We start from the raw sequence: 26,591 nt of genomic DNA on the forward strand, positions 1-26,591 counted from the left end.
CCAAGCACAGCTCCTGCCAGCAGTGCTGCACTGCTAGTGCTGGGGGGGAAACTGCTGGCAGGAGATGTGCTGGGACGTGGTGGTAAGGGTGCCTTAGCGTCCCCATGATTCGTTTGGTGAAGATGTTGACCCTGTTGATGCCACCATAAAATTTAATTTTGCTGTCCTGGGAAAGGAGAAGTAAATTATTTTCTTCTCATCCTTGGGGTGGCAAAATCTACTTCTGCATGGCCCAGCCTTATGAAGATGGGAAGCGGGGAGACGGCAATTCTTCTATTAAAGCAAACCCATGAAGAAATCTAACATGGAGCAGCTATTCTTTTGGGAAGGGCAAGCCAAGGAGAAAACTGCAGTCTTCAAACCTAGTTGCTGTCAAACTGTGTGAAGCTGAAGCTGCGATTCTGTCCTGTTGAACATGCTGGTGTGGATGTAGGGATGACTGGAAGCACCAAGGGGGTTATGGTAGCTCCTCCTCGAGTGACACGTGCTCTGTGTCATGTTGGGCAGAGGAGCTGCACCACGCTGCAGCTCTCCGTGTGTGCGGTGCAAGACTTGCACAGCCAGGCTCAGCCCTGGCATACAAGGAAACAGACCCCTGCCCAATACTGCACTAATCTCAGATGGTATCAGCACAGAAATTTTCTCAGATTCTCCACACATGTCACTGCCTGACCTGTATAATGTCAATCATAAAGCTTCAACAAGTCTCAATTAAGAAATTATAGCACATCCTTCGAACCAACTCTTGCATTAACATTAGCTGCTTCACAAGTAATAATTATAATGCTGCTAATAAATAAAGCAGGTAGTCAAACTACAATCAGGTGTGGTATACAACTGAGACTGGATTAACACAGTCATCCTGTTGGCTTTTTATTTGCCGTAAATAACCATTACTTTGGCCTGATGCACTCTGCTGTGAGCTTTGGAAAAGTCATTGCATTTCCAGTCTGTTGCTACTGAATTACTCTTTCCTTCATTTTGCTTCAACCCCAAAGGGTATATCACAAAAATACATATTCATTTTATAATTAAAAAATACTAATTATGAGGTGTTGAATTAAAAAGAAATGGCATTTGAAAAGTGTGATGTAATTATCTTTATACTATGGAGTTATATTTACAAATATTCTTATTTCTGGTGCTCATGCTGAGTGGTAAGTTGGTCAGTCAGCTCTCTCAAAATGTTACCTGTGGCAGATGGAAACCTTCCTAATGTTTTCAACAGCTCCTGTGTGCTCTCTGGTGGCCTGGGATGACAATCGCACAGTACGGCAGAAATGCTCAAAAATCTTTTTACTGGTAGGGGTGCACAATCAAAAAAGTTTGGAGACCACTGGCTTAGAGATTTCCATTAGGAAGGAATATCAGCAGTAGCAATGGCTGACTGAGTGTCAGCAGAGAGGGCAGTTCTGAAGAGCTGGAAAATTACGGGTTGCATGCAATTAACAAAGTTGATATAAAGTATAATCTCTCTCACTATTTAAGTGATTAAATTAAAAAGAAAATCTCTCCTTCCTTAAGTACTGTCATGAGCATTCATCCCTGGTATGTCTGTATTTATTTATTTATTTATTTGTAAATTATATACATGTACTACTGTACTGATAGATTATGGACATTATAGAACATACACAAAAGAAAATAAATTAAGAAAGGATGAGATAAAGAGGAGATAAACAGTATTTTTAAAATATTTATTTTAGTTTATTTCTTAATGATGTGAAAAGTACTTTTTTGCTACACCCCAATGGATTGTCTTCTGTACTCCCTGGGTTGCTTCCACTCTGCTTTGAAGACTACTGCTCTAAGCCGTATATGACAGAGCCATTAGAAATGACAATTCCAAGTTTGATGTTCCTTAAATAACATACTAGGTGAGTGACAGTGCAATTTTTTTTGTCCAACTCTGGCCTGCTGCTGGTCCAGGTCTAGCCCCAGCATGCAGTGGCCCAGCCTTCTTTCTGACACCTCTAAAGAGTGCTCTGATGGTCACAGGGAAGGACACTTTGGGTGTCCTGACACACAGGAAAATAACCTACAGGAGGTAAGGAGAGAAAAGTCTTATTGATTAGGAAAGAACAGATTAGAATAAAACACTTTTCAATGGAATGGAAAATATGAGCTACCTCACAGAAGATGTATTTATGTATTTTTTCGTAAGGTCTTATAGTGCAAGCAAGAATCTCTGAGTCTGAATGGTTGAAGACCGATAGACTAGGTAAGTTAGGCTATCCAAACAGTGGGCTTTGATTCGAAAGAGATTTTTTATTCTTGTCATCTTTGAAACAAAAATAATTTATTTTAAGGTCCTCAGAGTACACTTAGGAACATCATTGTGATGGCTTGGCCATAAGCTGTATTGTACCACTGCTGTAATTCCTGGAAACTTAACATATTTAAATCTTCTTAGTTTTTGATGGAGTATCTGTGAAGCACTACAGGATCAGAAAGCTGGATGAAGGAGGTTTTTTCCTAAGCAGAAGGAAAACTTTTAAAACTCTGAATGAGTTTGTTGACTATTACAGTAAGAACAGTGATGGCCTCTGCGTGGTGCTCGGAAAGCCATGCCTAAAGGTGAGAGTGGATGCTACATTGTGCAATGTGTTTTCTGTAAGCTAACTCATCAGATATCAGTTGGAACATGATAACCCCATATCTGCTTCTACCATTTCAAAATGCTGATGTTCTGCTTATTTTCAAGAAGTTCTGGGTAGCACTACAGTTTCATTCTTGAGGCTGACATGTTAATAATAAAATACCATGCCTTTTTGAACAAATCATTGTGTGGCTGGAGGAGAAAATATGCCAAATCAAGATTTATGAATACCTTTTTATAAATGTATATGGAAATGAAATCTCCAACTTCATAATTCTAGCTGTCCATAAATAATTACTGAGACAAAACCACAAGGTTCAAGCAAGCAGTATGTCACTGTTCAAAAAGCTTGCTGGAGGGATGATTTCCATTTTTTACTTTTAATAACAGGATATTTTCTTTAGAGTATTTTTTATTTCTAACACAAAGTACCCAGGATGTGGGCTGTATTTTATGTTCTCAGCTTACTTTATCACATGTGTGTACTCTAAGGAAACATTATTCTGATCAGTTGTGACTTTACATGACATAGTTAACAATGACTTGTATATGCTGTTGAAAAAATATTAGAAGTCTCAGTTACTGTATTATTTGTTTTCTTGTACCAGGTACAAATTCCTACTACTTTTGATTTGTCATATAAAACTGTTGATCAGTGGGAGATAGACCGACAGTCTCTGAAATTGTTGAAAAAATTAGGATCTGGTCAGTTTGGTGAAGTATGGGAAGGACTGTGGAATAATACCACTCCCGTGGCAATCAAAACATTAAAACCAGGTATGTGAATTGCTCTGAAATGCTCATAGCATGAAATGTTAACAATGCTTCTTTAGTTTTCAAATGCTACTGAAAAGAGCTTTTCCACATATGCAACCATTCTTAAAATCCATGCAATTAAATATAAAGGTTAGTAAAGCTCAAGGACCAGATATTCTTTGGAATTCTGAATTACAATTTTATATATATTTCTGTTTCCATATGAGCTGAACTCATTCAAAATCTATATTACACAAAAAGGGGAACTCCAGCAAGGCCATCTCTTTTGTACAATATTGCTTGTATGGAATTGAATTACTACATTTCTTCTGTAGGTGAAATAACCAGTTTACTACTGGTTTGTCATCTGTATAATTTCTTCTAGTGTTTAGACACTATTATAATGATTCCTTTGGTAATATAGACTACGTACTATGTTAAGTTTGTATTTAAGAAGAGCTTTAATCGTAATATGGATAGGATAAAATTTCTCAAAGTTTTTGATACACAACATTAATATCCAATATTTGCATATAATATAGGCTTGTTACTAATACAGCTTTTAACATTTTTCTTAGTTATTTTTCCTTAACTTCAAGTAATTTGTGCATTTTAAATTGGCAACATAAAATATCTGCCAGCAGATGGCAAGAATCACATAGATAAGAAAAGTAGCCTGGATGATACATGTTTTTTAAAAAGAGTTGACAGCATAAGTTGTTGTTATTAGTTAAAAAAGCTTGAGCTGGGCAGTAATGGTCGTGTTTCAAGAAGCAGAACAGGTTCAGATCTTTGATTCAGAAGAACAACTAAATATGCTTCAGCTCTGCTTGAATGGTCTCCTGAACAGGGAGGAGTTTAAGCATGTGTTGTAGGGCTATCATGTATCAGGATATTGTTTGTGTTTTGGGACTTGCAAATTGAAAGCAAAAAAGAATCTTTTTTTCTCTGCTTAACTGAATTTCAAAAAACTGCTCAGACTAAAAGCCTTCTATAATACACATGAAAAACAGCATGCTTTTTTCAGTGAACTGATGCATCTCCCTAATGACTCGGTAAACACAGAAAGCATCTTGAAATCTCTTTTCCCATTTCTCTTTCCTAAGACAGCGTCCACTAAGCCTGCACCTTTTCTGAGAAGGATTCATATGCTTATTTTTATTGACTTCTGAAACCACAAGTCTGAAGCCAGCCTTTTCTGCCTTGTGTCTGACCGGAATCTTTCATTCTGCGATACAAGCCCATTACCTCTTGCCTTATACACCATGACTAAAGAGTACCTATTATTCTCTTCCTCTTTACAGCAGTCTTGTACATACTAGAAAGCTATTATCACATTCCTCTTCAGTCTTCTCTTAAGTTAAACGGCTCAACTAGTTTCTTTGTGTAGCTCAGATGTTTTAGATGTCACGTTGTTTTCAGAAGATCTGTATTGGGCTGTTTTGAGGTGGTAACCATATTTTTTTCCAAGTATGATGCTAAAAGGAAGAACAAATCTAGATGTGTAAAGAGAGGGATTTTCTTCACGTTTCCGATGTGCTAGATGTCTGTTTAAACATTCCAGTGTGATGCTTGTCTGTCTTCTCCATACGACAAGAAACCGATATTTCCATATGAGTTTTCTTCCCTTTAGTGATTTAATGCAACATCTGGACAAGTCTGTTTTATTGCAGAAGACTGAAGGGTTCTTCCTAAAGAGTGAAATCCCTTAAACACTATTTAAAAAAGGAAACTCATGAAGCTGAAAAGAAGAACAAGACTAAGCTATCTTATTTTTCTGTTACATTAAATTTTCCTTTAGAAATTGTCTTTTCTTTCCTCTTTAAGAAAATGCATGGTAATTAGCACTCTAGGAAAAGATTTGTTTCTCATCAAACAAAATAATTAGATTTTGAACAAATTGCAGTGCATGCATTTCTACTTATTTTCTTTAGCGGGAAAGTGGAGCTGACATTTATCTCGTATTGCATATGCAAAAATGGGAAGCTATCTTAATCATGGTTCATCTCCTTCTCTTAATAACTCATTTCAAAACTCTAATTCAGCTTTTCCTTCTGTGTAATAGTGACAGTACATATTATCAGTTCTCCCTGGAACAAACTTCTATTTTAATAATGGTTTCAGTTAGAACTGACAAGACTACCCAGAAATACATGAAACACTAGTGGAAAATTCCAGCTGCAATTTACCTATAAAGCACATAGAGAAAAAAATACTTCTAGAGCAACGTGAGCAGGGAAATAAGTTGGGGTTTTTTGGTTTCCATAATAATAGCGTGTGGTAAGAACGCACCCACAGAAGACTATAAAACGATAAAAAATGATCACATAAACGTCTTCAATAGACTTGTTAGCTAAAAATTAAATTTTATACTGAAATAAATATAATATTGACTGGAAACTTGTTATTACTTTCAGACTAGCACAGTACAGAGGAAGAAGCCCCTTCAGCTGTGATGCTTTTTGTAGTATCATAGCTTGACTGGGAAAAAGGGCTTGATTAATCAATACCATTTTAATCTCTGTCTTTTCCACTCTAGTTTGCTTCCTGTTAAGGTCAACAGTAGTAGTCTCATTGATTTCACAGTGGGTTATATTGAATTAGGGCAGACACAAGCCCCACCTGGATGCGGTGCTTGGATAGCGGAGAGTTTGTGATCTAATACTGTGATAAGGAAGTCGTGCATTGTACTTAGTGATGCTCAGAATGAGGACTTGATTCTCAAAGCCATCTTGATGAATTATATAGGTAATCCTGAATCTCATATCACTGTACTTTGTGAACTATCTCATTCTACAAAAAACCAGTTGAAACAGACTCAGATGGAAGAATTTAACCTTGTAGTATACTTCTCTAGGCAATTATCCTCTTCTGCCCAGTGATTTTCACCACTTGGAGTGCCTTACAGTAATCAGTTAGCACATTGGTTTTCCATAACTTGTTCTCGTTGTTGCTCAAGAGGAATAACATTTCAATAATTAAAGAAAAAAACCCAATAACCCCACCCTAGTCCAAGTAATAAGTGCTTAGCTTGGCACTAATAAAGTTATAGCAAAAGCTAGGTCTGGTAATTTCATTCATCATAACATAAAGATGATAAGTGAATGGAAATCGTAGTAGTTAATGAGCAATAAAGAAATGCATCATGTTATATGTTGATGATTGAAGCTTCCAATATTCACATAGTCAATATTTCAGGTTTCAAGGGTGACACATTATAAAACAATTCTCTCCTGTTACTTGGCTCAAAGATCTAAATCAATTGTCTTTACCCTGTGGGAGGGAGGGTGTGTTGTAAAGCAAAGTGGTTTTGCTAAGCTGCTTTACAGTGTAGACCCACTGGTAAAGAAAGTCATCAGAACAACAGAGGGGTGTGATAAACTGTAAGCGATCTGGCAAGTATAGGGGACTGAGATAGAAAGGGTTCTGTTAAAACGGCGGTACCACCAGAGAAACTGTGATGTGGAACCATGCTCTCATTTCCAAGCAGGAACAGGTTCATCAGGTAAGGTAATCACACAGCAAACTGTACAGAGGAGCATAATGCAATCAGTACATCGTAGATTTATAGGCCTGAAGGCCAGAAGAGATTTCTGCTAGTTTGAGTTTTTCCATTGAGTTCACATCTGACCTAGATCATGTACAGTCTGAATACTTTGCTGTTATATGCCATTACATTTCACCCCTCTGCTGAGGTAGAGCATTTATATTTAATGAAAACACAACTTGTTCCTAACTAGATAACTAGAAGTCTTCTAGTTCTGAGGTGGAGGCACAGACAGAAATTGCCTCTGCTATCTTTATTTGTACCAATGACGTATCACTATGCCTGTAAGAATGTGGGCCTGATCCCTCATCTGGATTTACCTGATGTCTTCTCTTTAACTCTTATTATGTCTTCTTGTAATATAATAAAAGCCTCCTCATATGCATGATTTTTTCTTTCTGTTCTGGAGGTACATACAGAACGACTTAACCCAATTCTGAATTGTTTTTACAAAGGCTAAATATGGTTTCTTGTTATATGGTACTCTCCTCATTTCTCAAATAGTTTTTCTGGACTTACACTAATTTCTAGCTATTGCTGCTAAAAGGCTTAAAACGATTGAGTTTAGCTAGATGACCTTCCAACCTATAGCAAAAAATTAAACTCCCAGAATTCTGGTGAGGTGGCAGTGATGGACTTTTCCCAGAGCCAGTTCTCACTTGATGCGAATGTGTGATTCCTGATTTGCGAGTAATTAGGGTATTCAGAAATCTGTTTTCATTCCAGTTTGGGGCAAGAGCCAATTTTTCAGATACTGCACACAAACTGGAAATTTCACAAGTGTTCCCTTCAGAAAAATCGGTGCGTAGCATATTAGCTGCATTTTTCCTATTTTTAGGCATCTAACATCTTAGATGTATCAGGTTTTTTAATAATTAGTGGGAAGAAATAAGCAGTTACATGTCAGATAAATCACACTATAGATTAGAAATGTACATTATAATGAGAGAATAACATGCTGTTAAAGCATATTTCTTTCCCTTGATTGTAAAGTCCAGACAGCTAACTCAGATCTAGGTGCCTGAATAATTGCCTACAGTTGGAGAAGGTGAATCCAGATACCAGCAGTGTTCTGTAATTTCACAGAATGTACAACAGTAACAAAACTGAGGAAACTGTCAATCTGGTGGAGCCTCTGAGATCTTAAACTGATCAGTCTGGGAGCCCTCTGACCGAGAACTGCAGAGCAATTGGGGTTCCAAAGGAGGCTACAGGAAATGTCCACCTTCTGATGAGCCTGTTGAGATGTCATTTTACCCCTGCCTTTATGATTATGGAGTATCTAGTTTAACCAGCTTCAGAGCTTGGGGTTTGCAGTCCACTGGCTGTGGACTGCAGGGCTCCACACACAGCCCTTACCTTAAGGGAGATTTTGCAGGAAAAAGAACTCAGCCAGAGATGTTTTCAGATTTAATGAACAATTGTTTTTCAATGAATTCCTCTTTCTGCTAGCAGTTTGTTGTCCATCTCTAAACAGAATGTTCAACACTTCACTATCGAAAACATCAGAAGATGAAATCTATTGATCCAGAACCATTTTTTTTCCCTGAATCTTTGGAGACTTTTTTTAGAGCTAGTGGTGGATTACGGAGACCTTCAAAACGTCAGAATGATTAGTCTGTGATCTTTATATTTATACAGTATTTCTATTAACCTTGCAGGAAGAGTCACAAGACTCCTAATTAAACTAGAGTCTTTTGGTTAAAGTAATACGAAGTTTTATCTTTAGTATCTTTCATTGATACAACAATATTTAGAACTTTTTGTTATCCTAAACCTCATTTGCGAGTGTAAGACAGGCTGTCATTATGCTAAAAATCATAAATCTTCATCCTTTAATTAGTACCAGGTTTCAGTGTCATCTCACCAGTTCCTGGTGTTATATTTAGAGGGTAGCACTGTAGCATTTGCCCCCTGGGATAGTACCTTCCGTTGTGGAGGATACAGATGGTGGTCATAGTCTTCCATCTCCCCCTCTTCTTTGTTTCTCTCTTTCCCTTCTCTCCGCTTCCCCTCTTCCCCTTGTCCCCTCATTATTTCTCGCAATTTTAGTCCACCCTCTGATTGTTCCTCCCACAAACATGCAGAGGACAATAGCACAGGAAGAGGAGACCCCAGCTCTGGTAAGACAGCCTATCAGCCATGGTTGCTGCTACATCCCCTCTGCAGTAACCATAAATGTCCAAAGTTTTGAGTTTCCCTCTTCCTTGATCTTCTATCCAGTTGCACTGTGCTTCCTGCAACCTCCAAAGTAGGACCTGGTCCTGATGAAGAATGTCAGTGGAGCAGGAGGTTCTTTTTTTTGTTGTTGTTGTGCTTCAGAGAAGCTGAAGAGTTCCCCCTTCCCTACATCATCTGTTTGGTGCTCCCCAGGAGGTCCGCAATTGATTTCCTTCTTAGTGTTTACATTAAAATAATGCTCCTTCAGAAGACAGTCCCATAAGTGCATTTTCAGATGTCTATAAAACCCCTTACCCTACGCAGTAACTCTAGTATCATAGGCAACATAAGTTCCTAACTTTATAGGGCTTTATAAGGGTGTGACTGAGCACACAATTACTTTAGCCATCAGGTGAAGAAATTGAGCAATGTGAGTTTGTTACTGTGTCCACTGCATTACGAGGACCAAATTTTCCACAGGGAATATATAGGTGTATAACCATGAACCATCCATCCTGTGTTGAAGAACTGCATTACACAAACCAATGGCAGCCTTCTTCAAGCTTCTGGCAGTGTGTTGCTTAAATGTTTCAGCAGTGCATTGAAGACATTCCAGCTGGGTTTAAAAGTTGGATACGTGTTAGTATTTCTAGGTCACGGCAACTAAAATGTAGGGCTCCTAGACTAGAAGGCACAGAACTATAGATCTTGTTGAAACAATCTGTTGATCACTGTGAGTATAAACAAAAAGCAGTGGTAATATGATGCCTTCATTCAGATATTTCTTTTATTTGTTCACTGGTATTTGACTCTGCTTTGGAGACATCTGTGACATTTTATCAGCCAAAAATATAGTGACGGATGTGTGAATAATAAAACCAAAATACAAGATCATCTTTGTCTTAAGGAACAGCTCTGAGTTGTTGACCCACAATTATCAAAGAAGTGTAGGGATCAGCAGATGATAGGAAAATGGTCTAGAAGCCAGCAATTGCTATTTCTGTTCTTGACTCTGCACAGCACTGTCTTGCTGTAGGTCCCTGAACAAGTCATTGCACATTTCTATTTTAATTTCCTCACTGAGACATTGTTTTTTCTACTTAAGTGGAAGTCATTGCAGCAGGGATTTGTGCTTTGTCCTATGCTGAATGTGATGGTTTCTCTAGAACCTATTGTCTGGGCTAGCTTGCTTCTCCAACTGTCAACACGTAAAGCAGACATCTATCATCACCTGTTAGTCATATATGAGAAAGTTACTTCTGCCTGTTGAAGTTGACAGATGCATTTGTCATTATCATATTGTAAAACATCTCCCAAGCTTTTCTGTTTACATGGAAGCTGCTCAAGCATGTTTTTTTTTTTTCAGAAGCCTTTCTCAAAATAGTCTCTGTGTTGGTACTGTTAGGAGAGGTTTTAATAATATTTTCAGTTTGTCAATATGTCTTCTCTTTAGTCCATATGCAGTGTAAAAAGCTTTGTGCTCAGGAAAGTCTCCCAATTTCCCTAAATAAAGAGGTTCTTTTATCCCATTTAGTTCAGTACATAACCTTACACTAACTTGTAAATTCACTTCTGTATGGTGAGGAAGTTGCTTGAGGATTTTCAGATACCTACCTCATTCTCCCGTTAATGTGAATAGTTTACACTTAGTCTCTTGTGTTGCCAAGAACTTGTAATTTTTAATGTTATTTCTTTATTAACCATAAACCTATTCAGAAGATCACAGTATATGCTTCATGTACTCTATACATAATTTCATTTTGTATTAACCTATTCAGAAGACAAGGTTGCTCTGAAGTATGAGCTTACTTTGAAGTAATTTGGGAAGGTTTATTGGAAGTTGCAAACAAGGGGTCTTTGGAGGGGCTTATCAAATATTTAAGGGCCCCTTACATTTAGGCCAGTAGAAACTACATTAAAATAACTGACCTTTCTTTTTAACTTATTTCCAAATTATCAGTGTTTATCTTACAATGTGAAGCTTCCTCAATTCCAGAACAAAATATTTTCAGAAAGAAAGTACTCAGAACTGATATGCCTGCTTTAGGTAAACTTAGATTAGAGGTGATTTCTGGCAAAGCAGTACATCGCAGAACACATCAAAGAAACATTCCAACCTTTTGTTCTTAAGAAGGACTTCGGAATTTATAAAAATATTTTTAATTCAAAAAACAAATTATCAAAACCATATTTTCTTCAGGTACTGATCAATCTACTCCCAAACTGGTGTCTTACAAAAGGGATATTTGAGGTTTCAATAAAGGCTTCTGTTAACTAGTTGGATTTTGATCAGTTGGTTCCTACTTACGGTAATCTGCTCTTCATACTGTGTTTACCACTTACAGCTGGAAGTGTATACTTCATTAAACACACGTCATTCAACTACAAACTAAGAAACTGAAGTTATGTGAAACTGTATGTGGCATATATTTTATGTATTTCATTATATAAACTTCCTCAAATAAATCTTTGCCACTGTTGTGACAGGCTTTATCTAACTAATGTGTAACAAGCATGTTTGGTTGGTTTTAGAGGCAATTTTTACTTTGCTTATCTAGTTGCTAAAGCCTAATCTTAGACAAAACACTGATAAAGACACTTTTAAATTTTTTTGATTAGCATCCAATCCACTTATTAACTACCATATAAGAGCTACAGGGCTCTGGGGGGTTTTGGTCACTATCTGCTACTTGTGCTATTTAAAAATGTAAATGAAGTAAAACTGGAGGTTACATGTGCTCTTTAAAATATGCAGACAATACTTATTGATTTTCATCACTGCTTTTTTTTTTGTTATTATTATTAATTGCTTTTACAGCATAAAGAAGGATTTGCTGCTATTCAGCTAATAGAATACTTCCCTCCTGATCAATTTATTGGAAGTTGTCATACACAAAAAACATGTTGCTTGGTTTCAGTTTGTTGGAAGAAGTTTATAGCATGATTAAACCGAGAGATTCCTTGTAGGCAAACTTTGATGATTGGAACAAATCAGACTGTCGTATTCTATGGTGTGAAGAAATCCTGTATAATGATCCATAGAGGGCAGGCGATTTGGTAGACCTAAAGTTAGCAAATACTTTATCCTTTTTAGGATCAACATGTCAAATTTTGTGACCAATGCTAAATCACCAGTCATGCTTATGCATTTACCTTTGGAGGCAGAATACCTCACGCTATGCAGCTTCTCTGTAGACTGTAGGAGGATTTCCATGACAAATGCACGTATCTTGAAAAGAGTAAGCAAATGGACGACAGTCAGTATCAAAGTGAGTCCAAACCCTATAAAGATAACCACAGGCGTTTTTTTTGAAATCTAGGCTTGGTGGAAAGTTCAAGTAAAGCTGTAAAGATTGTGCTGCACTAATCAGGAAAAGAACATAGTGTTAGCATTACAGATTACTGTCATAATCTCTGCTTTATCCACACCAAGTATGAGTCATTTACTCTTCATGCAAGACCTCACTTTCCTCTGACAGCGACATAAGGAAATGGGTATACCCTATATCTGTTGAGGGGATGTATTATTGGCTGCTATCCATTTCTTGATGACATGGAAATCCATTGCATTTCACCATCACTCCTAATGGCATCCTATTAAATATTGTCAAATTGGACCCTCTGGGCCAAGGAAAGTATGAGGACACTGGGGAGAGGAGCACCTGTCCCTTGCAGTAATCTTTGTTCTCAAGGGGCTGTTTTTCATGAATCATAGAATCATAGAATCATAGAAAGTTTTGGGTTGGAAGGGACCCCTAGAGGTCATCTAGTCCAACCCCCCCGCAGCGAGCAGGGACACTGCTAACTAGATCAGGTTGCTCAGAGCCCTGTCCAACCTGGTCTTGAACTTCGTTTCCAGGGATGGGGCCTCCACTACCTCTCTGGGAAACCCGTTTCAGTGTTTCACCACCCTCATTGTGAAGAATTTCTTCCTTATATCCAGCCTAAACCTACCCTGTTTTAGTTTAAAACCATTACCCCTCGTCCTGTCATTGCTGTCTCTACTAAAAAGATTGTCCCCATCTTTCCTCTAGGCTCCCTTTAAGTACTGAAAGGCTGCAATCAGGTCTCCCCGCAGCCTTCTCTTCTCCAGGCTGAACAAGCCCAACTCTCTCAGCCTGTCCTCATAGGAGAGGTGCTCCAGCCCTCGGATCATTTTTGTAGCCCTCCTTTGGACCCACTCCAACAGTTCCATGTCCTTCTTGTGCTGAGGGCTCCAGAGCTGAACGCAGTACTCCAGGTGAGGTCTCACCAGAGCAGAGTAGAGGGGCAGAATCACCTCTCTCGACCTGCTGGCCACGCTTCTCCTGATGCAGCCCAGGACACGGTTGGCCCTCTGGGCTGCCAGCACACATTGCCAGCTCATGTCCATTCTTTCGTCTATCAGTACCCCCAAGTCCCTCTCAGCAGGGCTGCTCTCGATCCTTTCATCCCCCAGCCCGTATTGATACCGGGGATTACCCCGACCCAGGTGTAGGACCTTGCACTTGGCCTTGTTGAACCTCATGAGGTTCACACAGGCCCACCTCTCCAGCTTGTCCAGATTTATATGAAGTTTATGTCAGAATCATTTCTGAGTCATTCCTCTTGCACTCATGTAGTCATTGTTGTGTTTTGGGAAATAGGTTGGAGTACTTTTCAGGATGTGACATTCAAGACAGTTGTTGGGCGAAGTTGGCCCAGGCTGACTTGCCAGTTTGTTCTGTAGAACAGATTTTCTGATGGAGTTTTATTGCTGAACATTCAGCATCCTCCCAACATTTCACTTCATTTAAACATCCATGTTTGGTACAGAGCCAAACTCCCAAATGAACCTTGTCGGTTACCTAATGTTAAAAAAGCACAGAATAAAGACTCTTACTCTTGCAGCCTTGGCTTCTCAAATGACTCAGTCTGCCTACACTAAGAAATGAGTTTGTTTTTAAATATGACATAGAGCAGACTAGACTCAGGTAGATTTCTTTTTTCCCAAACCTTCATTGTAATCTTTTATTAATGAAACTAATTTGATTTGGAAGAAGGAATCATTTGAGTACTTGGATAATGTCACATTTGTTTGTAACAAGCATTGTGAAGTAGATGTTATTTACCATCTTCCTCAAACATCTGAGAATATCTGGTCACTACTGGATCATCCATAGAGAAAGCTTTTCTTCCTTATGTGTGCATATTTTTTTCTATGCAGTCACCTATTCAGGACGTATGAGCTCTAATCCTAAATTTGCCGCAGACTTTAGCACACTGTGCCATTTCTGTACTGTTTCTTTGACATGGTGCATTGACCCATTGTGTATATGAGTAGAACTAGAGATATTACGATCCTATGTAACACTTAAAAAATTAGGATCATTAGCTGTTAAGATACTTCTGCATTTAGGGGAGAGTAAAATTACTGTTATAGCTGTGCATACATTGATATTTCTAATAAGGTTGTTCCAGATCACTATGAGAATATTCGTGTATATATATTTGTATATTACGTGAGCATTCTAAATAGTTATTTATATTTATGTATATAAAAAGCACACATCAACTCGTTATATGTTAAAGTGATTTCAGTGCTTTCAGGCTTTGATTGCTGAAGCAGAAAAAAAAGTGCAACAAATTCTTATTGCAGCACTATTTTTCTGTTTTATGTTCATTACCTAGGCATTCTTATCTCAGTTTCTGGCTGTTTTGTTAACCAGTTTTAACATAATTGTTTGCTTAAATTGTATCAGTTAACATTCTAGCCTCAATTTTTTCTGCCTGGGGGAGGCCTGGGGTGGTTAATTTTAGCCTTTATATTTGTGGTGTCTGGAATACATATGTTCTCTGCCCTGCACAACTGGCACGTTTCACTCATTAACTGTTTATTTCAGTTGCACTGTCTGTTTTCTGTGGGAACTGTGAAGATTTGAGATGCTAATGTACTTTGAAAGACAGAAAACAATCTCAGTTATTCCCTTAAGACTGCCAGGCTGGTAGGAAGGTCTTTAATAACCTCAGCTTATGTTTTGTTATATGCTGTTGTTTCAGGTTCAATGGATCCAAAGGACTTTCTGAGGGAAGCACAAATAATGAAGAACTTGAGACATCCAAAGCTTATACAGCTTTATGCTGTCTGCACTTTGGAGGACCCAATTTATATTATTACTGAGCTGATGAGATATGGAAGTCTTCTAGAATACCTTCAAAGTAAGCAAATAACTATAAACTCATTTCAAGGTGTGCCACACTGTCAATTTAGTAAATATAATAACATAAAAGGTAGAAGTACAACACTCTGGTTTAATATAAAAGCTACGTTGTCCCATGTGGGGATGAGAAAAGAGGAAAGAAAGAGGTTGATGAATTTTTGACGTGCCAAACTATTTGAGAAGTGGGAGAGAATCACATTCATAGTTTGATTCTTGCCTTATAATGACCCACATTTTTCCACCCAGTTCTATGAGTAGATGGGAACATACACTGGCAGAATAAAAATATAAGCATACAGAAGGATAAGTCATCATATTTGACATGAAATAGAGGCACTTCCACAAAATGTACTTAACAGCTTTGAAATCTATTACTAGGCAGGGAGAGCCTTTCACTGTGAATTTGTCCCCTGCGTATTGCATGAAGGCTTTTATCTCAGCAGCACTTCAAAGTGCTCTTTTGAAGGCAAACAATAATTAAAAATAAAGTTGTACAGCCTGGAACAGACTAGCATAATGATTGCACTTTAAGTTCACCCCTGCTATTGAGAAATGCTTGATTCTAGTGTTTTTACCCATTTTCAGTTTAGCAGATGTCTCCGAGATGCTAAATGTCTCTAAAGGTGTAATGACCTCTTGAAGACAAAATGTTCACTGCGATTATCTTGCTAAATTTCTTCTCTGTCTCCAGCCCATAAGGCAAAGCCCTGTGAAATGCCGCAGACGGTATTAGCCATGACACGTACCTTCCCCTGTCTTCTTTGTGGAACCATTTTTTAAGTGAGGCTGAGTCTAGGGACAATCAACAGCTAAAGAAACCTCTGTAGAGGGACAGCCCCATGGGGAACTATGCAGAGAGGGGCTAGACCATCTAAAGTTTTGTAGGCATTTAGTGGCCAGAGTTAGAGAGGCACAAATTTCCTTTAAATTCTCATCTTTGCTGCCTTTGCGTGCAGGTTGCTGCTTATCTGATTGAAAGAGCCTGCCGGGTCAGGAAATGATTGCTGTGCATGATAACATTTATTTCACTGGAGAAAAAGCTCTGAGAAAGCCAGGATGAGTCATAGCTATTGCAGAGGTGAAAATTGGCCTGTTTGTGCACGCAGTACAAGGTGTCCAGGACACACCAGCGCTGCAGCCTGTGTGTAGATCGGTTGCCAGCATACGCACAGCAGCTGCCCGTGCTGTAGGCAGCGCATGTGTGCAGCCTGATCTTTGCCTAAGCGCTCATTCCTCTAGCCCGGGATCAGAGACACTGTGGAAAGCCAGTTGGTTTCCAGGCAGACGTCAAGATAACTGTAAAAATGGCTAGCTGAGACCCAGCCTAGTGGTATCTCTCCTTGTCTGATGGCTATGCACAGGGAGATAAACAGAACTAAGAGGTGGAGGCAGAGATCCTGGTGCTTTGATAGATATTGGTCAGAGAAAAGTCATTGCTCTCAGTGTAAGAAGGAAAGAGGTTTGGAACTTGCATAGGACTCTGTGTCTGGAAGTGATCTGTATTGGCTGGTGGTGAGTGCACAGCTCCTGATAAGTGTTCTTGAGATTCAGCCACTGCAGGAACCAGGAAAACATTTCCAAAAAGCTGCTGTGTCTGTGCGCACTGTGGGTAAATACGGCTAACTGGAAGAGAGGGAAAGTCCAGAGATCATTCTTTGGTTAACTTTCCCCTCCTAGAAATGCATGGTATGTTTTTCCAGCTTCAAGAATCCCTAGTATTTCATGCATAGTGACTATCACATTCCACCATAACGACACCTACTTAATAACGATGGGCATGTGAATTCCCTGTGCACCCTGTGAATGCACTACGGGGTACTTCTTGACAAACACTGCTACGCACAGTTATTGAGCTGCCACCAGTATGATAAAATGCAGCTGAAAACTTTTCTTTGTCATTGGGTGTGAATGAAATTGTCATAAATGTATGAGTGTTTTTATCATTTCTGATAGACTTAGGGCTTGTTCTGGCAGGGACGCAGTCTTGAAGTTTGGTGGATTATTAAGGAGGCAATGCTCTCAACAGTGCAAAGCGCTGCTTACTTATTTATTTATTTATTGTCAGGCATGTGTCAATGAGAATATCTTGCTGTCTTTCCTATATGAGATATTGTGATTGATTGCTTAGAACAGGGTGCAGACCCTAAGCCTTCTTTAATATTTTCTCTAATAAATTTTTCATAAAAGGGCAATAGTTTCGTCAAAAAATATTAATAAAAAAGGATGTGGAGGAGCTACATTTTCTTTATAGGATAAAGAATAAGCCATGGGAAGGTTTTATAAATTCACCAGTAGTGCCTGGTTCTGAGTGTGGAAGTTATATTATTTTTTGTTATAGTTTTTCCTTCCTTAAAACACTTTAAACAAACTAGAGCATGTGTATGCCCATATGAATACAGATAGAAACTTTTCCGACCTGCACTCAGCCAGCCAGCCAGGAACTGGCTCTGGTCTGGAAGCCTCCGTAGCTGTACTAATGCAGTGCTGTGCTTGAACTTGAGTGCTTTGACTGGCCCAGCCTGGGATTTTGGAGGTATAGTCAGAAATCTTTATGAGACAACCATACAAGCTTTGCACTTCAGATCCCAAAGAGACTCGTGCTTCATCTTTGTGCATAGTTTGCATTCCAGATTAGCTGAGGCTCCTGCTTAGTTTCCCTTCTTTAACTCCAGAACAGCAGCAGTGCAGAACCAGCTCACAGAACCCTACAAGAAATACTGCAGCAGCCAGGGCAATGGTGGCCTCTTCCCCTCCCTCAGCCCACATGCTAAAGGCAGTAGGCAAGCGTGCTCGGAGATCCCAAACAGGCCCCAGTGGAAGAAACAGCCTTTCAGCTGCAGCTCCACCATTAGAGGTGGACCTTGTCCTTGTCCTTTAACACAATGCACCTGCGTCTCCTGCAGGAAATAAGACCGGAAGGGTTTAGCAGCTCTAACTCCTGTTCTGCACTGAAGCAGCTCATTAAACGCAAGGCTCATGAGTCATTCTTTTCAGCCGTGACATCGCTGTGTTCTGCCTCTTGGAGCAAGCTTGTGTCAGGCCAGCCTAGAGCATCGGCTGAGCAAGGACAAACCTGTGTTCGAGTCTGTCTGCATCCTTGTCTGCTTTCACCAGGAGGTAGTTCACAGCCTGTGTAGATGAAGGAGCAGCGCGAAAGGGAACATGGAGAGAGATATTTTAAACTGAGTCACAAGCTAGTTTCCAAAATCCAGGTACTCATGCAAGGTATTTGTACAAATTTAGTTATTTTCTGATTAAATACAGCATAAGCATCATTTGCGGATTTATGTCTTTGTCCAGCAAGCTGAATAATAAGTGTTGATGTCTGCCAGTTATCAGAACTGCAAAACTTCAGTGTTCTATTATTCTGTAGCCTGATGATGGATTTTCTTGATGGTTAAGCCATAGAATTCACATAGCATGATTTTTCTCCCCCTCTCTTTTAAAGGTCAAGGCAGCTATTAAACATATGTGTGGGAGAGGAAAAGACTTTCTGAGTCAACAATAGAAGTAAATAATAGTGCTGGATTATCATGACAATGAATTTAGCCTCAAAAAGGAAGTAGGACAATACACGTACAGGGCAAATTTAATCATTTAAAATTCATTTCTTTTACCCATTCATCTCAGAACATCCAGATGAGCAGGAAATTCAAGGCCTGGAGATTGCAGAATAGATTAGTAAACAATGGAATTTCACACTCTTCATAAGGAGTGATTACAAGGTTAGGTCAGATAAAATGCCAGAACTGGAGCAGGCTATGCAGAACGATGCTAAGACATACGTTCACAATGAAGCAATTCAAAATAAGCAACAGAAAACTGACAGCTACAAATGCTTTACTTCTTTAACATGGAGGCAGTAAGGAGAAGTCACCATCCTCAAGGAGAAAGGAGAACTGCCAATAAATGTAGCAGCAAACACTCAGCTTTATGATATTGTTCAGATTCTGAAACAGCAAGTTGAAACAGTTTTGAGTATTAGAGGCTACAGAGGTAGGCACTCATGATTCAGTGCTGCAGCATTTGGGTTTGGGTGTCAGCGATGCTTGACTATAACACTGATTTGCCTGATCTAGATTACCTTGGGGTATAAATTCTTTGCTGTGACGAGGTCACCTGTCCCCAAAATGCCACAAAGGCCCTGAATTTGAATTCTGATCTGTTATACCCCAATGACTTTTTCTGAGCACCTGTTTTTGGTTGCAGTTTTTCATGGCCTAAGGCTCTTTCTTTCATTTGTGGAGGGAGGATGTAGTTCTACTACTACGCCGTTTGAACAGCCAATCTTTGATTATTAAATCTTTGTTTCTGGGAGTTACTGATCTTACAGTGGTGGGAATGGCATAAGCATTGCTTCAGAAAGTTCTACAAGAGGAGCAGGCAGCTTAAAAACACCTCAAGGAGTCCTACTGTTGAGTAGCAGCAACAGAGACAACAGCGTGAAGCAGTCAAGCGGACTGGAAAGTGAAAATGAGAGTTACACTTGACAGAAGATGGTACATTTCCTAGTAAGAATCACTGGAGACCAGGGAACCAGCATAATTTTGTGCCTTTCCATCTGCATGACTTTCTGTAGATAAACACCTGGTTTTTTGGACTATGTCAGAAGCTCATTCCAGGCCGAGATCAACTGCTGCACTTACTATCTACTCTTTGAGAGAAGACGGGACAGGCATTGTTACTCACTTATGGTGAAACTGGCTGCATGGCTTTAAGTAGTGTCATTCACTAACCTCTGCCATTTGGTTGGGTGGTCACTTTGGGTGGTCACTTTACTGTACTGCACAATTTTGTTGATTTGTGTTGGCTGTTTGAACCAGTCAGCTGTTATGTTATTTATATTTGAGTACTGTAAATATTATGTTATCCCTGTCACCTTTTTAAACAGAAGATGCAGGCTCCCAAATCTTCCTACCACAGCAAGTAGACATGGCTGCTCAGGTGGCTTCCGGGATGGCTTACCTTGAATCTCAGAACTATATCCATCGGGATCTGGCAGCCAGGAATGTTCTTGTTGGTGAACACAGCGTTTACAAGGTGGCAGACTTTGGACTTGCAAGAGTTTTTAAGGTGGGTTTTGAGAGGGTGAATTGGCGCTACTTTAACTCTGTGGAATAAGGTGGTAGAGGTCAACTAAAGAACAAACTGTAGCCTCTGAATTTTTGGTTCAGGCAAAAGGCATGCCCAGGGAGAAAAAGATGCCTAACCTGTTCACTTGTATCCTTTACCTGCGTTATCCCGGGCAAGGTCAGAATCTGGCCGGTGCCTTTGTGTCAGCCTGAAGATGGCATCCCAGTGTCTGCTTCCCACTCAGCCACCAAGGAAGGGGCCTGACAAGCAATACCCTTTGCTGCACAACCTTTATCCACGGCACTAGTGTCTGCTGCATGGAGAGAGATCACAGGAATGGCAGCAAAATTGTATTCCTGAGCCTGTAAGGAAAGGCATATAAAAATGTATTGGCATCTGTTCTCTCCTTGTTCACTTCCCCATGGCCTCCATGATGCTTGCGAGTGCAGGTAGTAATCATAAAAGGACTTTATTCCTCTCCACGACTAACAGTGGAGTTCATAAAGTGAGCTCTCAGAGCTTTAAATCTGATGCAGTTTCAAGTTCTTTGCCATTGCATTGTTTTTTTTCTCTAGCCCTTGAGGACGTGGAATGCCAAGTAATGCTGACCAAGATGACCCTAGAAAAGAGCTGTGGTTTAGAAATGAGATTTCCTACCTCTGAAAATGATTTGATCAGAGTTGGAAAGATTTGATTTGCCATGTTTTATGGGTTTCAATATGTAATTCATAATTTCTGAGGTCTTATTATTGTTTTTATTGATTTATGGTCTTGCACTGAGAAGGAAAATCAGAGAAAAAAGCCCTCTGCTTCTCGTTTGTTTTTTTCCATTCAAGCAGCAGAAACTGAAGTTCATAACAGAGGTGGATTTATTGCGTACTGAAGTATAGAATAATGGCTTGACAATGGCATCAAGGGACTTTGAAAGTGCTTTTTGCTTAATTTTGATACTTCTAGTTATGCATAAGTTCAGATTGCACATTTTTTAACATGAAAAATGTATATTTTTAAATGAATAATGCTTACAATGGATATTTCTCCTCTGTCCTCACTAGAGAGGGTAATAATTTACAGCTGTTGACATTTCTTGTTAAAACTGAACTTTACAAAAACACTCAGTTATAGAGTCATCTTGGCAGACTTTCTTAGGAATACTCTGTCTCCTAAGCCAAAGCACTAACATGGTCACATGCTAAGATCCCAAAGGAGTAGGTGTGAGAAATGAAATCTGTATTGCTGTATGTGTTAATTAGCATAATGAAATAATTTCTTGTTTCTAGAGACAAGTATTATAGTCAAGATGCCAACTCTTATCAGTACAAAGATACAAAACACTAACAACCAGTCTTTTCAAAACTACAGGGCATTACAGCTGGGAAACATGCATTTTGTATTAAAAACAATCAAGCAAACAAAATCTTGTGTACATTTGCCTGGATTTGCATGTGAAAAACCTAACCGAGGCTTGCATGTGACTGATGTACACGAAATTACTTTTAGGAATTAAAGACAGAATAAATATTCACAAAGTTTAGATGTCTGTGCTATAAAACTTTAAGGACATGATTCTACAAATTTGCAAGCAAATAATGGTTCCATGTTTTTTTCATCTTCACTTTACATGAATTAATTTTACCCACTGTAAGCTAATATGTTAATTTGAATCGCTTGGAGTTTGTTCTTTTGTCCCGGAAACCTGCTTAAGTGATTGTTATCAAAGTCAATGGCCCTTCAACACTGCAATAAATCACAGAAGAAAGGTTCCGAAATTCATTAGCTCTTGCTCTTGCCTTCTCTGTTTACTGAAGACCAGACGTGGAGCCATTTGGTCTCTAGTGTCAGCAGGGTGCTTACACTGCCGCTCCTGACAGACTTCTGAGATCTTGCATGCCAGGTCCACAATTCACAGTAGCAGGCCATAATTAATCATGAGCCACTGCAGCGCTGCGTGCTCGCTTGAAATGATAAATGCTTTAGAAAAGCCTCCGATGAACAGTGGCATTTCTCAACTGTGAACCCCAGTTCAACAACAGACTTCAGAAAGTGCACGCTTTCGTAACATGAAAGGCAAGTGCTTGGCTAAAAGAGGATAAGATTAAGCACATGCTTAGTTTAGTCAGGTGCTTAAGTGCTTTGCTGAAGCAGATCCTGAAATCAGGCTTGCTTCATTTTACCCGTGACAGGTCGAAAATGAAAATGTATATGAAGCTAGGCCTGAAACAAAGCTCCCAGTGAAATGGACAGCCCCGGAGGCAATTCGCTACAACAAATTCAGCATTAAGTCAGATGTCTGGTCATTTGGAATACTTCTGTTTGAAATAATCACCTATGGGAAGATGCCTTATGCTGGTAAGTGCTTTTACCTAAAGAATGGTGTCTAATGTTTTCTTGCTTTGAGAAAGACAAACACAGAAGTTGAATGGCTGTTCTGTGGGCGTATTAAAGGGTTAAAACTGTAAATACAGAAAGAAGGCTGTTCAGATGAGGTTCATTTAGTGGGTCAGACCTTCTGGCTGCCCCAGGCTCCCTGGAAGCCTTCCAAAGGCTATGATTAGCAGCCATTCAAGCTTCCTCCCGCTGGAGTCAACCTGCATTGCACAGGCACCTAAGCCAACTGGCTGTTTCCCTCCAGCAACAGATCAAATATGCCAATTCTTGGAACACAGAAAAAGGGTAGGTTTTTCTGTCCCTCATCCCGCCCTCATTTTTTTTGTTTTTTTTTTGTTTTTTGAGGGTATCTCATGGAAGAGCAGATTATTATGTATGAAGTGCTGCACAGGCACTTCAGGAAGAAAGTATCTGAAAAATGAATCAGGGTGTTTTTACCCCCTTCCCTCATGTTGGACTATTGCAGTGGAAAGTCTTCATAAACAGAAGGAACACAAGAATTAGGAATAAAATATCACCAACCTCAAAAGATGATTTAATGGTGTAAGAGCAGCTATTATTCCTAGCACTGTGAGAAATGCTCAAGGAACTGTGGCTGCAATAACACCAGATATCAGTGAGATGATTGACTGTGACTCATTTTGTGCTGGTGAGGAGAACACAAGGGAAGGACTAAAGCAAAAAACAGTTATGCTGCATCTGTGCAGGCCCGAGGGGTGGTGTGTTCACCATAAACTACATTTTACAGGGTCCCAGACTGGTATTTTCTGCAAAAGGAAAAATTGATTTTGCTTTTTGATTCCCACCCCCACCTGCTGTGAAACCGTTCTGAAAAAAAAATAACAAAGAAAACCAAAGCCAAAAGTCCTCAACTCTTTCTTATATAAGCTATAGGTGTGTGCATATGCACACACACACTTTAACATATATTCAGGTATAAATGATATGTAACACAATGGCTCTCGTTATTGTCTGAAAATATGTTCAGTGCTATCCCTTTGCAAAAGCATCGTTTACTTGTAACTTTGAGCAGAAAATGTCCTTTTGGCATGGCTATGTGCTTACTTGGTGTTACTTTCAGGAGTTTGTCCTCAGTCGCCAGTTAGGAGAAGAGGTTATGCTGATCCATGGTGGCAGTGGATGATGCACAGAAGAAACACCACTCAGATCTAGGGAAAAGAAGTAAAGATTACACAGTTCAAGGTTTAATTCAAAGAGTAGAAAATTGAAAGGGAACGGGACAATAGTCTTAAAATATGAAAGTATAACAAAGGGAGGGGAGTGATGTCTTCTCCATGACCCATGGTGACAGAGCAGGCAGGATGAAATCGCATGGCTGCGCCAGAGGAAACTTAGCGCTCGCATTAGGAAAACCTTTCTAAACATGAGGAAAATTCAGTAGCAGGACAGATTTTCTCAGGAGAGTTTGGAGTCACTAGAGGGAGACTAGAGGGATTTAGGAACAACGTAAACAAACAGGTGTCAGAAAAATTTTGGCAGAGAAAAATCCTCACACCCGACTGACCCCCTTTGCCATGCCTCTTAGGGGGTGCAGTTGGGGTGAGGGGGCTGGGAAATGCTGGGGGTGGTTTTTGATTGCTGGTCTGGGATACTCCAGCAGCTCCTGTGGGCTATCACCCTCGGAGGGGGCCTGCTGAGGCTAGGTCTGCGCTTGGTGTGCATGGGTGCTACACGGTGGGCATCCCCTTGCCTCATCGCGGTGAGAGACGGGGACACGCGGCATTGCTAAGCGGACCCCGAGTAGCCTGATGGACTCCTCTCGGCCTGCAGGTTTGCCTGGACACCAGGTGATCCAGATGCTGGACAAGGGCTACAGACTGCCTCGGCCAGAGACCTGCCCGGCGCCGCTCTACCAGCTGATGCTGCAGTGCTGGAGCGCAGAGGCGGGCGGGCGGCCCACATTCGAGGCCCTCTGCACGCAGCTGGAGGGCTACTTCGAGGGAGACTCCTCGTCCTACGCCCACCCCCAGGCCGTGGTGAAATGAACCCTGAGGCGGGCGCCGAGGGATGGATGCCAGCCAGCATGGCCAGCGGCAGGGCTGTGAAGTCAGCCTAACCTCGGACGCGGAGCCTCTCAGGGCGTGCTGAGGAATTCTGGTACATTTTTATCCCTGTGCTGATACTCAAAGACACTTAAAATTTTTGCTGCTGGCAAGCGTTTTGCAAGACTAAGCATCAGCAAGCTGGAGGGGGGGGGTTGGCTTCTAAGAAATAAGATGTCTTCTATTTATTTTTCGAATAACAGATTACAAGAATGGACAAATGAAATGAGTGTTGCTCAATAACCACTGTAGTGTTTTGTTATTTCTTTACTGGAATAATTATTTGCTGTTCCTGAGATTTTTTGTTCCTACTGGGTTGTTTTCATGAAGGAATGTAATGGCTCTGCACAGCAGGATCTGTGCTTCCAGAGTCCTCTCATTCTAAAACACATTAAAAATAATCCCGTGACAGTGATGATGGCAAAACCCAGATTAATTACCTTGCTTAGACTTGAAGTATGTGTGCTTTTGCTATATTGGAAAATAAAACAGATGTTCATGGGAGAAAAGGAATGATTTTGTTTAGTGGATGCAAAGAGCAATCTTTTTTAGTTTGTCTACTGTTCCTCTTTTACAATAGTAAACACAATTATTATTAGATTCTTGAAGCTGTTTATTCTCAAAGTAGTTAAATTGTGCCATGGACCCGATGAGTTATTGTCCATTGAAGTGTAAAGATTTGTTTTATAGTTCTTCGTTTTAGGGATGTTGAAGGAAAAGATATTTTAACATGAACTCAAGACTGGCTTAGCCATTTAGAGTGACCCCATTTCCTGTCCTGCTGCCCAAACCACGGACCATCTCCAACAGGACAAGGCCCAGAGCAGGTCTAGGTATTTTGCAGAGGAACTAGCAATCCATGCCTCCATCTTTCCCTGATGTAACTTTAATATAGGAGATTTAAATGATAGATGATCCATGTTATTTTGTTCCATGGGGAAAGGGGGCCCAGGTGCTTCTGCTAGCAGTCTTTACAGCTACAGATTTTAGAACTTTTTTGCGGTTTTTCTAATTGACTACAATATTGGTTCTGCTAAAATCCGATATCGCTGTGACAGTTTTATGTTCTCAATTGTGAGTGTTAGAGAACCAAGTTTTAATTATTTACTTATGATTCATCAGTTAATTATTTAACAATATTATCTAGGAATTAAGAGCTGTACTGTGTTAACATCGAATGAGCTCAGTAGAAGTGTGCTACCATTTTCCTCTAATATCAAAAAAGGGTATAAATAAATGAAAAGATTCATTATTTTAAAGGCTGGGTGGCTTTTATTACATCTTTTTCATTTTCTTTTCTATTCTTTGTACTTCAAATCCATTCATCTCAGTGCCTTGCTTCTAATTTTTAATTTCCTTTTCCCCTCCTCTGCTTTTGGAAGGCAGCACACCTTTTTTTTTCTTTCACACACATCTCTTATGCACTCGCTATTCAAGACTCTTTTTGTTATTTACTATTTTTCTCCTCTTCCTATCTTAGTGCACGTAGAGTCTTTCTAGCATTCTGTCTCTGTTCACCTTCATTTTCTGTACAGTGATTCTCCCTACTAACCCTCTTCATACTAATTTCTTTTGTAAAGCACAATATAGCGATAATTAATTAGCTGTCATAACATCCATGCAATTTTGGAAAGTAATCATCCACTCAGAAAGAAAAAGAGGTTAAATGGCTTTGCCAAACCCTTCCTGGTAAGAACTGGTGTGGGAGACTCCCAGGCAAAGTCTCCTGCTGTCCTCTGTCCATGTTTGTTTTGACACTCATGCTAGCTCCCGGCTCATGTCCCCAACAAGATGTTATTTATGATTATCAAACCTCCGTCAATGCA

General features: G+C 39.8%; 1 protein-coding gene across 1 annotated transcript in view; it reads left to right on the forward strand.

The window, feature by feature from the left end:
* Nucleotides 1–25,985, forward strand: part of FRK (fyn related Src family tyrosine kinase) — a 55,695-nt gene extending 29,710 nt beyond the window's left edge. Inside the window, exons 3-8 of the mRNA XM_009944877.2 lie at nt 2,414–2,577; nt 3,208–3,376; nt 15,081–15,239; nt 20,133–20,314; nt 22,498–22,663; nt 24,494–25,985. Of these exons, the coding sequence (XP_009943179.2) occupies nt 2,414–2,577; nt 3,208–3,376; nt 15,081–15,239; nt 20,133–20,314; nt 22,498–22,663; nt 24,494–24,708 (1,055 nt within the window). The 3' untranslated portion in view covers nt 24,709–25,985. The remainder of the gene's footprint in view (nt 1–2,413; nt 2,578–3,207; nt 3,377–15,080; nt 15,240–20,132; nt 20,315–22,497; nt 22,664–24,493) is intronic.
* The last annotated feature ends 606 nt before the right edge of the window (nt 25,986–26,591 follow it).

This window comes from Opisthocomus hoazin, chromosome 2, assembly GCF_030867145.1.
Source record: "Opisthocomus hoazin isolate bOpiHoa1 chromosome 2, bOpiHoa1.hap1, whole genome shotgun sequence".
NCBI lineage: Eukaryota > Metazoa > Chordata > Aves > Opisthocomiformes > Opisthocomidae > Opisthocomus > Opisthocomus hoazin.